This window comes from Pseudophryne corroboree, chromosome 2, assembly GCF_028390025.1.
Source record: "Pseudophryne corroboree isolate aPseCor3 chromosome 2, aPseCor3.hap2, whole genome shotgun sequence".
NCBI classification, from domain to species: domain Eukaryota; kingdom Metazoa; phylum Chordata; class Amphibia; order Anura; family Myobatrachidae; genus Pseudophryne; species Pseudophryne corroboree.
This window is the reverse complement of record NC_086445.1, coordinates 204,347,155-204,362,157: the sequence shown is the minus strand read 5'-3', so window position 1 is coordinate 204,362,157 and position 15,003 is coordinate 204,347,155. Positions and strand designations below refer to the sequence as shown.

Here is a 15,003-nt window from a genome sequence, read left to right as displayed (position 1 = left end):
CCCCGCTCCCATATGTAATTATTGGGAAGGTGGAAGACATTCATTTTCCAAAAAGTGAGAAAGTGGTGAAAGCTACAATGAATGGATTTGATTCTTAACCATATACATTTGACATCCTTAACTAATTACCTGTATATATTTACAGTGCTGTTTAAATTGTTTGACATGTTGAGATTGTAGTTACCTTCAGGAACAAAACAAACCATCAAATTTCCTGACCACTTTATTTATGTAGCAGCAATATATAAAGAATTAGGGGAGACATTCTGACCATTTACTAGTCCTCAGAGGATGATGGTGGTGTATTCTTTCGAATTCAGTGAATATTAAAAGTAAGTTTTGCAGGAGTACAACAACACTCCTATAAGTCAGAGTATAAATTAGGAAACAGAATTGCAATATTAAACCTGGATTTTAAAAAAAGTTTCTAGGAAACAAAACATATTTTTGTAGACAGAAGCCATATCACTGTCTGTGAAAATAAAAGTCAGCTAAAAGTTTCTTTAAACAGGACCGTTCCCGGTAAACTTCACTACGTATAGTAAGTGCCTAATGTAGAAGGTAGTACAAAAACCTGCAAACCGATAACAAAGTTTAGGCCAAGAACTTTAAGTCTCATGAGCTATGCTTTTGCCGCTTCCAAAAGCGTTTAACGTCTGAATGGCCTCCTGGTGTCACCACCATCACGCGTCGAACTGGGTTTTCGAAGACAAGTACGCCAAGATCACGAGCATAATTTCTCAGTAGTTCGAAGTCCACCTGTGAGAGGAACTGATTGTATAGGACACCTGTTGGGTAAAGCGAAAATACAACAAATTGAAGCAGGACAGCAAAATTAAATTAATCTAACCATATATTTTATTTTCGATGAATATAAAGTTAAAACTATAAAAATATTCTTGTCATAGGCATGGGGATACGAGCATGCTTTCCGAGCTCCCCATTGTGTTTTCCTTCACATAATCCTTATATGTACTAAGCGAGACCTTCTGTACATCTTTTGATATATTTGATATTGTAGGATGTTTGATATGACATAATTGGTGCCATTGTAAGGCCCATAAAAAACAAGGATATATAAAGAGCAGGTAAAGAGGTATAGTCTAGAAGTCTAGAACATATATGCGGTGGACAAAGTTAAAACAGGATTTTAATACCTACCGGTAAATCCTTTTCTCCTAGTCCGTAGAGGATGCTGGGGTCCACTTCAGTACCATGGGGTATAGACTGTTCCACAGGAGCCATGGGCACTTTAAGACTTTTTCAGAGTGTGAACTGGCTCCTCCCTCTATGCCCCTCCTCCAGACCTCAGTATAGGAACTGTGCCCAGGGAGACGGACATTTCGAGGATAGGATTTACTTTTAATTTAACGGTGAGATCAAACCAGCTCACACATCAACCATGCCGCATAACATGGCATTCAACATAACCCATGCCAACGGGCATGAACAATTGCAGCAACATGCTGAAAATAATTGTAACACAACACTTGTGTAACTACAAAACTAACCACTGCAGGTAAAGTACGCACTGGGTCGGGTGCCCAGTATCCTCTACGGACTAGGAGAAAAGGATTTACCGGTAGGTATTAAAATCCTGTTTTCTCATACGTCCTAGAGGATGCTGGGGTCCACTTCAGTACCATGGGGTTATACCAAAGCTCCAGTACGGGCGGGAGAGTGCGGATGACCCTGCAGCACCGATTGACCAAACTTGAGGTCCTCATCGGCCAAGGTGTCAAACTTGTAAAACTTTGCAAACGTGTTTGCCCCTGACCAAGTAGCTGCTCGGCAAACTTGTAATGCCGAGACCCCCCCCGGGCAGCCGCCCAGGATGAGCCCACCTTTCTAGTAGAATGGGCTTTTACCGAATTCGGTATCGGCAATCCTGCCGTGGAATGAGCGTGCTGAATCGTCCCTCTGATCCAGCGCGCAATGGTCTGCTTAGAAGCAGGACACCCAATCTTGTTGGAATCATACAGGACAAACAGAGCCTCTGTTTTCCGTATCCGAGCTGTTCTAGCGACATAAATTTTCAAAGCTCTGACCCCATCAAGAGAATTTGAAGCAGTGAAGGTGTCAGTAGCCACTGGCACCACAATAGGTTGGTTTATATGGAAAGACAAAACCACCTTCGGAAGAAATTGCTGACGAGTTCTTAACTCTGCCCTATCTTCATGGAAGATCAGGTAAGGGCTCTTGTGAGACAAGGCCCCCAACTCTGACACCCGCCTTTGCGGATGCCAAGGCCAACAGCATGACCACTTTCCAAGTGAGAAATTCCAATTCTATCTCCTCTTCAAACCAATCCGATAGAAGGTACTGCAACACCACATTAAGGTCCCATGGTGCCACCGGAGGCACAAATGGAGGTTGGATGTGCAGCACCCCTTTCACGAACGTCTGAACATCTGGAAGGGAAGCCAATTGTTTTTGAAAGAAAACTGATATGGCCGAAATCTGGACCTTGATTGAACCCAATCATAGGCCCGCATTCACACCCGTCTGCAGAAAATAGAGAATATGTCCCAACTGAAACTCTTCAGTAGGAGCCTTCTTGGATTCACACCAAGACACATACTTTCTCCAAATATGGTGGTTATGTCTAGACGTTACTCCTTTCCTGGCCTGAATAAGAGTGGGAATGACTTCTTTGGGAATACCCTTTCGGGCTAGGATCCTGCGCTCAACAGCCATGGCGTCAAACGTAGCCGTGGTAAATCTTGATACACACATGGCCCCTGCTGCAGCAGGTCCTCGCGAAGAGGAAGAGGCCGAGGATCTTCTATGAGCAACTCCTGAAGATCTGGATACCAAGCTCTCCTTGGCCAGTCTGGGACAATGAGGATCGCTCGAACCCTTGTTCTTCTTATGAGCTTGAGAACTTTTGGTATTAGTGGAAGTGGAGGGAAGACATACACCGACCGAAACACCCACTGTGACACCAGTGCATCCACTGCTATTGCTTGAGGGTCTCTCGACCTGGAACAATATCTCTGAAGCTTCTTGTTGAGATGAGACGCCATTATGTCTACTTGAGGAACTACCCAAAGACTTGTCACCTCTGCGAAGACTTCTTGGCGGAGGCCCCACTCTCCTGGATGGAGATCGTGTCTGCTGAGGAAGTCTGCTTCCCAGTTGTCCACTCCCAGAATGAAGATTGCCGACAGAGCTTTTGCATGTCTTTCTGCCCAGAGGAGGATCTTTGTCACCTCTGCCATCGCTGCTCTGCTTTTGGTTCCGCCCCGACGGTTTATGTATGCGACTGCTGTTACATTGTCCGACTGGATCTGCACGGGTTGATCTTTAAGAAAATGTACCGCTTATAGAAGGCTATTGTAAATGGCTCTCAATTCCAGAATGTTTATGTGAAGACAGGTTTCCTGACTTGACCATTTTCCTTGGAAGCTTTTTCCCTGTGTGACTGCTCCCCAACCTCGGGAGACTTGCACCCGTGGTTACTAGGACCCAGTCCTGAATCCCGAACCTGCGTCCCTCTAGTAGATGAGAACTGTGTAGCCACCACAGGAGTGAAATCCTGGCTCTGGAAGACAGGATTATCTTCTGGTGCATGTGTAGGTGGGAACCGGACCATTTGTCCAACAGGTCCCACTGGAATACTCTGGCATGGAATCGGCCAAACCGTATGGCCTCGTAGGCCGCTACCATCTTTCCTAACAACCGAATGCATTGATGGGTCGACACTCTTGTTGGTTTTAAAATTTGCTTGACCATTCTCTGGATTTCCAGAGCCTTTTCTACTGGAAGAAAAACCCTCTGTACTTCTGTGTCCAGTATCATCCCCAGAAAGGACAATCTTGTAGTCGGTTCCAACTGCGACTTTGGAAAATTCATGATCCAAGCGTGTAGTTGGAGTATGGACAGGGAGAGTGTGCACCAACCGTTCGCTGGATCTCGCTTTTATCAGAAGATCGTCCAGGTAAGGGATTATATTGACTCCTCCTTGCTGTCGAAGGAGGACCATCATCTCTGCCATCACCTTGGTGAATACCCTTGGTGCCGTGGAGAGTACGAACGGCAACGTCTGGAACTGGTAATGGCAATCCTGTACTGCGAATCCCAGATAAGCTTGATGAGGATAAATGGGGATATGTAAGTAGGCATCTTTTATGTCCACTGACACCATGAAGTCCCCCTCCTCCAGACTGGAAATCACTGCCCTCAGAGATTCTATCTTGAACTTGAACCTTTTCAGGTAGAGATTCAGAGATTTCAGGTTTAAAATTGGTCTGAAGAGGCTTGAATAAAAACATTCTCCCTGTTGTGACAAGGGCACCAGGACAATGACTTGATCCTGACATAGTTTTTGAATTGCAGCTGTTACTACTTCTCTGTCCGGGAGAGAAGCTGGCAAGGTCGATTTGAAAAATCGGCATGGGGGGACGTTTTGAAACTCCAGTTTGTATCCATGGGATACTATTTGCAAGACCCATGGGTCCAGGCCAGATTGAACCCAGAGCTAACTGAAAAGTTTCAGACGTGCTCCCACCCGAGCGGACTCCCGCAAGGGAGCCCCAGTGTCATGCTGCAGATTTGGCAGAAGCAGGGGTTGATTTCTGCTCCTGTGATCCTGGGGACGCTGTGGACTTTTTTCCTCTTCCCCTCCCTCTACCTGCAAAGAAAGGGGAACCTTTACCCTTTTTGTATCTGTTGGGCCGAAAGTACTGCATCTGAGAGTGATGTGTCTTTTTCGCAGGCGCAGGAGCATAAGGCAAGAATGTCGACTTACCAGCGGTAGCCGCAGAGACTAAAGCATCCAGCCCATCTCCAAACAAGGCCTCACCTTTATACGGGAGAGCCTCCATATTTCTTTTGGAATCTGCGTCAGCATTCCATTGGCGAATCCACAATGCCCTCCGAGCTGAGACTGCCATGGTAGCGGTTTTTGAACCTAAGAGCCCAATATCTTTCATGGCTACTAGCATGTATGCAGCAGCGTCTTTAATATGACCTAACGTTAGGAGTATCTCGTCTCTATCTATCGTGTCAATTTCAGATGACAAGTTATCGGACCATTTTTCGATAGCACTACTCACCCACGCACAAGCAATGGTGGGTCTGAGTAGCGTACCACTGGCCACATAAATAGATTTTAACGTAGTCTCCAACTTGCGGTCTGCCGGCTCCTTTAGTGAAGCCGTCCCAGGCGCAGGGAGAATCACCTTTTTAGTTAATCGTGACAAGGCACTGTCTAAAACAGGGGATGACTCCCACCTTTTCCTGTCCTTTGCCAGGAAAGGATAAGCAACCTGAATTCTTTTGGGAATCTGAAATTTCTTTTCAGGGTTTGCCCAAACTCCCTCAAAGAGAGTATTTAGCTCGTGAGAAGGAGGGAAAGTTACGTTAATTTTCTTTTCCCTATAAAAATAAGCCTTCTCCTGAGGTAAAGGAGGGGCTTCCGTAACTTCTAAGACCTTCTTTATAGCAACAATCATATATTGAATGCTTTTTGCCAATTTAGGATCTATTCCCCTGGAATCACTAGTGTCGACACAGGAATCAGAGTCCGTGTCGGTATCAGTTTGTGCTATTTGTGCAAATAGCCTTTTATGTGGCCCAGAGGGATCCCCTCTGGATGAAAAGGCAGAACTATGAAAAATCACATCTTCCACTGATTTTTTCCAGTTTTCTGCACGAGACTCAGACTTATCCAATCTCTTACTGATATGATTCACACTATCACGTAATTCTTTCACCCATTCAGGCTCGTGGTATGCCGGCAGCGCCACCACATTACAACTCTGTGTCCCTAAAATGGCTCCCTCAGGGGAAGAGCTCCATGCCACAGACATGTCACACATGTGCACAACCACACCACAGGCACTCCGGGACTTATAGGGGACAGACCCACAGTAAAACCTGTCAGAAGGACACAGAAAGGATTTGCCAGCTCACAACTCAGCGCTAGTGATATAATCCCTGTGTAACACAAAATGCCCACAGACCTGTATCGCTTTTATAATGACAAATTCACCATACAGCACCAATTATACTGTGGCCCCCCTGTTTTGCCCCCTGATACTTGGTTCAGTAGTGGAGGAGGACCAGCATTCTTCTCTGCAGCTTGCTAGGAGAAAAAATGGCGCTGAGTAGTGTAATGACGCGTTTCCCCTCAGACTTTTCAATACTATTCTTTATACTGGCTGGGGGTAGGACTGCGCCTCAGCATCTTATGTCCCCTTGTTAGCCAGTTTTGAGTAGGTTCATGCTGCCCAGTGCGCACACACCCCCCCTGCACCCTGCTGTGCCTGTGTTGATGGGTAGCATGGCGCGCAACGTTCCCGCCCGCCACGCGGTACCTTTTAGCCATCACGATGACTGAAGATCCTCTTCTGTACACTCACCTGTCTTCTGGCTCTGTAAGGGGAGAGACTTCTGCCCCGTAAGTCCCATGAAGCAGGGAGACTGTTGCCAGCAGTCCTCCCTGAAAATAAAAAACCTAACAAAGTCTTTCAGAGAAACTCAGTAGAGCTCCCCTGGAGTGCATCCAGTCTGCCTGGGCACATTTTCTAAACTGATGTCTGATTAAGGGGCATAGAGGGAGGAGCCAGTTCACCTCTGAAAAAGTCTTAAAGTGCCCATGGCTCCTGCGGAACCGTCTATACCCCATGGTACTGAAGTGGACCCCAGCATCCTCTAGGACATATGAGAAATAAAAAGGTTACTTTATTTCCATTCTGGTGTTAGCCACACTTTCATCCCCACCTAACCTCTGCTTAAGGATGTATACTGGCATTGTCATAATTTGCGCCACAAGCTAGCAACCTGAAGGGCCGGTCAATCTTAGGTAGAATGGTTACCCCTCCTAGCAAAGCCATGCGCTTTTGGGAAAAATATTAGAGGCTGCAGCTATTGTAGATTAGAAAAAGATGTATTTACACTGCTGAGTCAGCTAGCATTTAATGCCTAAGATGAATAGTGATATCAGCATTTCTAATAACCTGGTAGAAGAATTATTATTTATAGAGCACTAGCTATTTGTGTAATCTTAATAATGTAGACATTGCAACAGAGACCAGAAAGACATGAAAGGGTGAAGAGGGTTCTCTAGAGTTTACAGACTTTCTGCATGGATGATCCGATAGTTCTATGTGCACTATAGCAAGCACTAGAAGGAGACAGGTAGTGACTGGTATCCACTATGCGCCTGATACAAAGTTTGGATGCTATTACATCCAAGATCACAGGAATAAAATGCATGTACTTATAAGCAGCATTTGCGAACATATGCAAAACTGTATAAACTGTAAGATGCATGCTGGTCACCCACAGCATTTCTGGACATGTGCAGAGCAAAGTTGCGTATTTTACGTTATGCAGTCTGGCGTAAGTCCAACACTGCTTCAGCCCCTTTATCTCCACCTACATTCTCTACATCTTCTAAGTGCAGGGACTCTATCACAATTATCTTTAGTAATGAAGGATTCAAATGTAGAAAAAAAAACCCTCTCTTGACCTTCAGAAAAACGAAGGCGGTCTCTCTCAAGTTCCCACAAACGAATCTGGTCAGTGATAGTTGGCGGAAGCACTGGAGTCTGGAAAAAGAACAGAATGTCAAGACATTTAAATAATAAACCTTTAGATTTCATACACTGCATCACACCAATAATGGTCATTTCTCTCCACTGGAGACAGTAGCTCCAACCAGCTTATCAACCAAAGCTGGAAAAAAAAAAAAAGTTATAAAAATTATAGGATTTTAATACCTACCGGTAAATCCTTTTCTCTTAGTCCGTAGAGGATGCTGGGGATGCTTCAAGAACCATGGGGTATAGACAGGATCCGCAGGAGACATGGGCACACTATAAGACTTTGAATGGGTGTGAACTGGCTCCTTCCCCTATTCCCCTCCTCCAGACTCCAGTTATAGGAACTGTGCCCAGGGAGACGGACATTTCGAGGAAAAGGATTTATTTAATTATTTTAAACTAAGGTGAGATACATACCAGCTCACACCTCAAACACGCCGTACAACATGGCATTCAACAACAACGCATGCAACAGCATGACCAATAACAGTCACAGATTGACTGAACTCAACGCAACATGAGCGTAACTATAAGCAAACTGCAGATACAGCCCGCACTGGTACAGGCGCCCAGCATCCTCTACGGACTAAGAGAAAAGGATTTACCGGTAGGTATTAAAATCCTATTTTCTCATACGTCCTAGAGGATGCTGGGGATGCTTCAAGAACCATGGGGTTTATACCAAAGCTCTAGAACGGACGGGAGTGTGTGGATGACTCTGCAGCACCGATTTACCAAACAAGAGGTCCTCCTCAGCCAGGGTATCAAACTTGTAAAACTTCGCAAAGGTGTTTGATCCCGACCAAGTAGCAGCTCGGCAAAGTTGTAACGTCGAGACTCCCCGGGCAGCCGCCCAGGATGAGCCCACCTTTCTGGTAGAATGGGCTTTCACCGATTTCAGTAACGGCAATCCTGCCGTAGAATGAGCATGCTGAATCATATTACAAATCCAGCGTGCAATAGTCTGCTTAGAAGCAGGAGCCCCAATCTTGTTGGGAGCCCACAGGACAAACAGAGCCTCTGTTTTCCTAATCTGCGCCGTTCTGGCGACATAGATATTCAAAGCTCTAACTACATCGAGAGACTTTGACTCCGCCAAGGCGTCAGTGGCCACTGGCACCACAATTGACTGGTTAACATGAAAAGATGGAACCACTTTTGGCAGAAATTGCTGACGAGTTCTCAACTCCACTCTATCAGCATGGAAAATCAAATAAGGGCTTTTGTGAGACAAAGCTGCCAACTCAGACACTCGCCTTGCAGACGCCAAAGCCAACAACATGACCACCTTCCAAGTAAGGAATTTTAACTCAACCTTGCGCAAAGGTTCAAACCAATGCGACTGCAAAAATTGCAACACCACATTAAGGTCCCATGGCACCACTGGGGGCACAAAGGGAGGTTGGATGTGTAGCACGCCTTTTACGAAGGTCTGAAATTCCGGAAGGGAGGCCAATTCTTTTTGAAAAAAGATCGACAAGGCCGAAATCTGTACTTTAATAGAGCCTAACTTTAGGCCCTCATCCACACCTGCTTGTAGGAAATGTAGCAAACGCCCCAGGTGAAAATCTTCTGTAGGAGCCTTCTTGGATTCACACCAAGACACATATTTACTCCAAATACGGTGGTAATGCTTCGCCGTTACTTCTTTTCTAGCCTGAAGAAGTGTGGGAATGACTTCACTGGGAATACCCTTTCAGGCTAGGATTTGGCGTTTAACCGCCATGCCGTCAAACGCAGCCGCAGTAAGTCCTGATACACGCACGGTCCCTGTTGTAGCAGGTCCTCTCGTAGAGGAAGAGGCCAGGGATCTTCTATGAGCAACTCCAGAAGATCTGGATACCAGGCCCTCCTTGGCCAGTCCGGAACAACAAGTATTGCCTGAACTCGTTATAATCTTTATCACCTTTGGAATGAGTGGAAGTGGAGGGAACACATAGACAGACGGAAACACCCACTTTGTCACCAGGGCGTCCACCGCTATCGCTTGAGGGTCCCTTGACCTGGAACAATATCTCCGAAGTTTCTTGTTGAGGCGGGACGCCATCATGTCCACTTGAGGAACTCCCCAACGACTTGTCACTTCTGCAAAGACCTCTTGATGAAGACCCCACTCTCCTGGATGGGATCGTGTCTGCTGAGGAAGTCTGCTTCCCAGTTGTCCACTCCCGGAATGAAGACTGCTGACAGAGCGCTGGCATGTCTTTCCGCCCAGCGAAGAATCTTCGTGGCCTCGGCCATCGCCACTCTGTTCCTTGTACCGCCTTGGCGGTTTATGTACGCCACTGCTGTCACGTTGTCTGACTGAATCAAGACAGGCAGACCTCGAAGAAGATGTTCTGCTTGCAGTATGCCGTTCCAGAATGTTTATGTGTAGACAAACTTCTTGGCTCGACCACTTTCCTTGAAAGTTTCTTTCCTGTGTGACTGCTCCCCAGCCTCGGAGGCTTGCATCTTTGGTCATCAGGATCCAATCCTGAATCCCGAACCTGCGCCCCTCAAGAAGGTGAGAACTGTGCAGCCACCACAGAAGGGAGATTCTGGTCCTGGGAGATAGAATTATCTTCCGATGCATGTCCAGGTGAGACCCGGACCATTGGAACCTGCCATACGGAATGGCCTCGTAGGCCGCCACCATCTTCCCCAGCAACCGAGTGCATTGAAGAACTGATACTTTTGTTGGTTTCGGAATCTGTTTTACCATGTTCTGTATTTCGAGAGAAAAACTCTCTGCAATTCTGTGTCCAGAATCATACCCAGAAACGACAGCCGTCTCGTTGGATCCAACTGAGATTTTGGCAAATTTAGGAGCCACCCGTGTTGTTGTAGAATCGTCAGTGAAAGGGCAACATTCTTCAACAATTGCTCCTTGGACCTCGCCTTTATGAGGAGATCGTCCAAGTACGGGATAATTGTGATTCCCTGCTTGCGCAGGAGAACCGTCATTTCCATCATTACTTTAGTGAAAACCCTCGGAGCCGTGGACAGACCAAACGGCAACGTCTGAAATTGGTAATGACAATCCTGTACCGCAAATCTTAGGTAAGCCTGATGCGGAGGAAATATGGGGACATGCAAGTATGCATCCTTTATGTCGACCGATACCATAAAATCCCCCTCTTCCAGCGTGGAGATCACTGCACGTAGAGATTCTATCTTGAATTTGAATTTCTTTAGAAAGAAATTGAGGGATTTTAGGTTCAGAATCGGTCTGACTGAGCCATCCGGCTTCGGGACCACGAACAGGCTTGAATAAAACCCTTCACCCCGCTGTGACGGGGGTACCGTGACAATCACTTGATTTTGACACAACTTTAGTATCGCAGCGCTTAGTATTTCCCTTTCTAGAAGAGAAGCTGGCAAGGCTGACTTGAAAAATCGGTGAGGGGGCACGGCTTGAAACTCTAATTTGTACCCTTGGGTTACTATTTCTACTATCCAAGGATCTAGGTCCGAGTGCACCCAGACCTGACTGAAAAGTTTGAGGCGTGCCCCCACCGGTGCGGACTCCCTCAGAGGAGCCCCAACGTCATGCGGTGGATTTGGTAGAAGCCGGGGAGGACTTCTGCTCTTGGGAACTTGCCACAGCTTGTAACCTTTTTCCCCGCCCTCTCCCCCTCGCAGCAATGGAAGGAGGACCCACGTCCTTTTTTTAATCTATTGGGCCGAAAGGACTGCATCTGATAGTGAGGTGATTTCTTCTGCTGTGCAGGGACATAAGGTAAAAATTAAGACTTACCCGCGGTAGCCGTAGACACCAGGTCCGTGAGGCCGTCGCCAAACAAGACACTACCGTTAAATAGTAGAGACTCCATTGCCTTCTTAGAGTCAGCATCAGCATTCCATTGACGTAACAACAACGCTCTCCTTGCTTAGACCGCCATGGCATTAGCCCTTGAACCCAAAAGGCCAATATCCCTTACAGCTTCTTTTAAATATGATGTATCTAACTGAGGAAGTATCTAACTGAGGAAGCCGCCGATGGTTGGAGGCGGAGAAACGCGTCTTTATGATCCATACCTACCTCAATCAGCACACCACGACTTGTCCTACTACACTGGGAAAAACGTCAGACGATCTCCAGATAAGGCTCCTTCAAAAGGTATTCTAGCACCAGATCCGGGAGTGTTATGCAACAAAACCCAGGAGGAAGCGTGGTAATGATGCACTGTTAACATAACCATGTTTAAAACATTTATTGAGACACTTTATTAACTTTGCTACTGTGAGGAAAAGAACTAATGCATGCATGATTAATCAGCTAATGCGCTCAACTAATTAACTGCTACCGTGCACCAAATCAGTGATGCTCCTAAAGGTGCTCTAAATTCTTTTTATTCCGCATGACAAGTCTGTACTTGGAAGCAAAGATAGTTATGTTTTAAACATCATCAGATGATACTCTGAGTAAGAGACTATATAGCAACGGCTTTGCCATACTGCAACTAGACAAAGTATCAGTCTTCAGCTTGATCTAATAGAGCAATTAAGTATCAGAGCGGAATTGAGAGACATTGTTACATTGAAGTAAAATCAGTGTGAGCCGCCTGGATTTAGCTGTCTGCCTGAGTGTCCATTGCAAGAAATCATTCCATAGAGTGGAGTATTGAAGGCTGTCAATGTGATATGTATTTTTTATGTTTATATTGCCATGTTGTAGTCAATACTATTTTAGAAAAATTGTATGTAATTAATTATAGAGGTAAGAATTTTTTTTATTAAAGTATGGAATAAAAATAATTTTTAATAAGAAACCTACTAGCGCTGTCTATATATTATGTTTTTCTATGTTGTATTCACCTGTCAATAAAAAATAAGATTTTACTCACCGGTAAATCTATTTCTCGTAGTCCGTAGTGGATGCTGGGGACTCCGTAAGGACCATGGGGAATAGACGGGCTCCGCAGGAGACTGGGCACTCTAAGAAAGAATTAGTACTACTGGTGTGCACTGGCTCCTCCCTCTATGCCCCTCCTCCAGACCTCAGTTAAGGAAACTGTGCCCGGAAGAGCTGACATTACAAGGAAAGGATTTTGGAATCCAGGGTAAGACTCATACCAGCCACACCGTATAACTTGTGATAACATACCCAGTTAACAGTATGAACAACAACAGAGCATCAAACAACGGATGCCAACATAACCCTTTATTAAGCAATAACCATATACACGTATTGCAGAAAGTCCGCACTTGGGACGGGCGCCCAGCATCCACTACGGACTACGAGAAATAGATTTACCGGTGAGTAAAATCTTATTTTCTCTAACGTCCTAGTGGATGCTGGGGACTCCGTAAGGACCATGGGGATTATACCAAAGCTCCCAAACGGGCGGGAGAGTGCGGATGACTCTGCAGCACCGAATGGGCAAACACAAGGTCCTCCTCAGCCAGGGTATCAAACTTGTAGAATTTTGCAAAGGTGTTTGAACCCGACCAAGTAGCAGCTCGGCAAAGCTGTAATGCCGAGACCCCTCGGGCAGCCGCCCAAGAAGAGCCCACTTTCCTTGTGGAATGGGCTTGTACTGATTTTGGATGCGGCAATCCCGCCGCAGAATGAGCCTGCTGAATCGTGTTACAGATCCAGCGAGCAATAGTTTGCTTTGAAGCAGGAGCACCCAGCTTGTTGGATGCATACAGGATAAACAGCGAGTCAGTTTTCCTGACTCCAGCCGTTCTGGCTACATAAATCTTCAAAGCCCTGACTACATCAAGCAACTTGGAATCCTCCAAGTCACGAGTAGCCGCAGGCACCACAATAGGTTGGTTCAAATGAAAAGATGACACCACCTTCGGCAGAAATTGCGGACGAGTCCGTAATTCTGCCCTGTCCATATGGAAAACCAGATAAGGGCTTTTACATGACAAAGCCGCCAATTCTGACACACGCCTAGCCGAAGCTAAGGCCAATAGCATGACCACTTTCCACGTGAGATACTTTAGCTCCACGGTCTTAAGTGGCTCAAACCAGTGGGATTTCAGGAAACCCAACACCACGTTGAGATCCCAAGGTGCCACTGGTGGCACAAAAGGGGGCTGAATATGCAGCACTCCCTTAACAAACGTCTGAACCTCAGGAAGAGAAGCCAGTTCTTTTTGAAAGAAAATGGATAGGGCTGAAATCTGGACCTTTATGGACCCCAATTTTAAGCCCATAGTCACTCCTGACTGTAGGAAGTGCAGGAACCGGCCCAGCTGGAATTCCTCTGTAGGGGCCTTCCTGACCTCACACCAAGCAACATATTTTCGCCATATACGGTGATAGTGTTTTGCGGTCACGTCCTTCCTAGCCTTTATTAGCGTAGGAATAACTTCATCCGGAATGCCTTTTTCCGCTAGGATCCGGCGTTCAACCGCCATGCCGTCAAACGCAGCCGCGGTAAGTCTTGGAACAGACAGGGCCCCTGTTGCAACAGGTCCCGTCTGAGAGGCAGAGGCCATGGGTCCTCTGTGAGCATTTCTTGCAGTTCCGGGTACCAAGTCCTTCTTGGCCAATCCGGAACAATGAGTATTGTTCTCACTCCTCTTTTTCTTACGATTCTCAGCACCTTGGGTATGAGAGCAAGAGGAGGAAATACATAGACCGACTGGAACACCCACGGTGTTACTAGTGCGTCCACAGCTATCGCCTGAGGGTCCCTTGACCTGGCGCAATACCATTTTAGCTTTTTGTTGAGGCGGGATGCCATCATGTCCACCTGTGGCAGCTCCCATCGATTTGTAATCTGCGTGAAGACTTCTTGATGAAGTCCCCACTCTCCCGGGTGGAGGTCGTGCCTGCTGAGGAAGTCTGCTTCCCAGTTGTCCACTCCCGGAATGAACACTGCTGACAGTGCTTGCACGTGATTCTCCGCCCAACGAAGAATCCTGGTGGCTTCCGCCATCGCCACCCTGCTTCTTGTGCCGCCCTGGCGGTTTACATGAGCCACTGCGCTGATATTGTCTCACTGAATCAGCACCGGTTGGTTGCGAAGCAGAGGCTCCGCTTGACTCAGGACGTTGTATATGGCCCTTAGTTCCAGGATATCGATGTGCAGACAAGCCTCCTGACTCGACCACAACCCTTGGAAGTTTCTTCCCTGAGTGACTGCCCCCCATCCTCGGAGGTTTGCATCCGTGGTCACCAGGACCCAGTCCTGTATGCCGAACCTGCGGCCCTCGAGAAGGTGAGCACTCTGCAGCCACCACAGAAGAGACACCCTGGCCCTGGGGGATAGGGTGATCAGCCGATGCATCTGAAGATGCGATCCGGACCACTTGTCCAACAGATCCAACTGAAAGATCCTCGCATGGAACCTGCCGAAGGGAATGGCTTCGTATGACGCCACCATCTTTCCCAGGACTCGCGTGCAGTGATGCACCGACACCTGTTTTGGTTTTAAGAGGTCTCTGACTAGAGTCACAAGCTCCTGAGCCTTCTCCGCCGGGAGAAACACCTTCTTCTGGTCCGTGTCCA

General features: G+C 46.8%; 1 protein-coding gene across 4 annotated transcripts in view; it reads right to left on the bottom strand.

The window, feature by feature from the left end:
* Positions 1–205: 205 nt before the first annotated feature.
* Positions 206–15,003, bottom strand: part of GTF2H4 (general transcription factor IIH subunit 4) — a 194,799-nt gene continuing 180,001 nt past the window's right edge. For all 4 annotated transcript variants that reach the window (XM_063952239.1, XM_063952237.1, XM_063952236.1 and 1 more), the window contains exons 13-14: positions 7,478–7,556; positions 206–788 (exon numbers count right to left, since the gene is read on the bottom strand). In XM_063952239.1, coding sequence (XP_063808309.1) covers positions 616–788; positions 7,478–7,556 — 252 coding nt within the window. In that variant the 3' untranslated portion in view covers positions 206–615. The remainder of the gene's footprint in view (positions 789–7,477; positions 7,557–15,003) is intronic.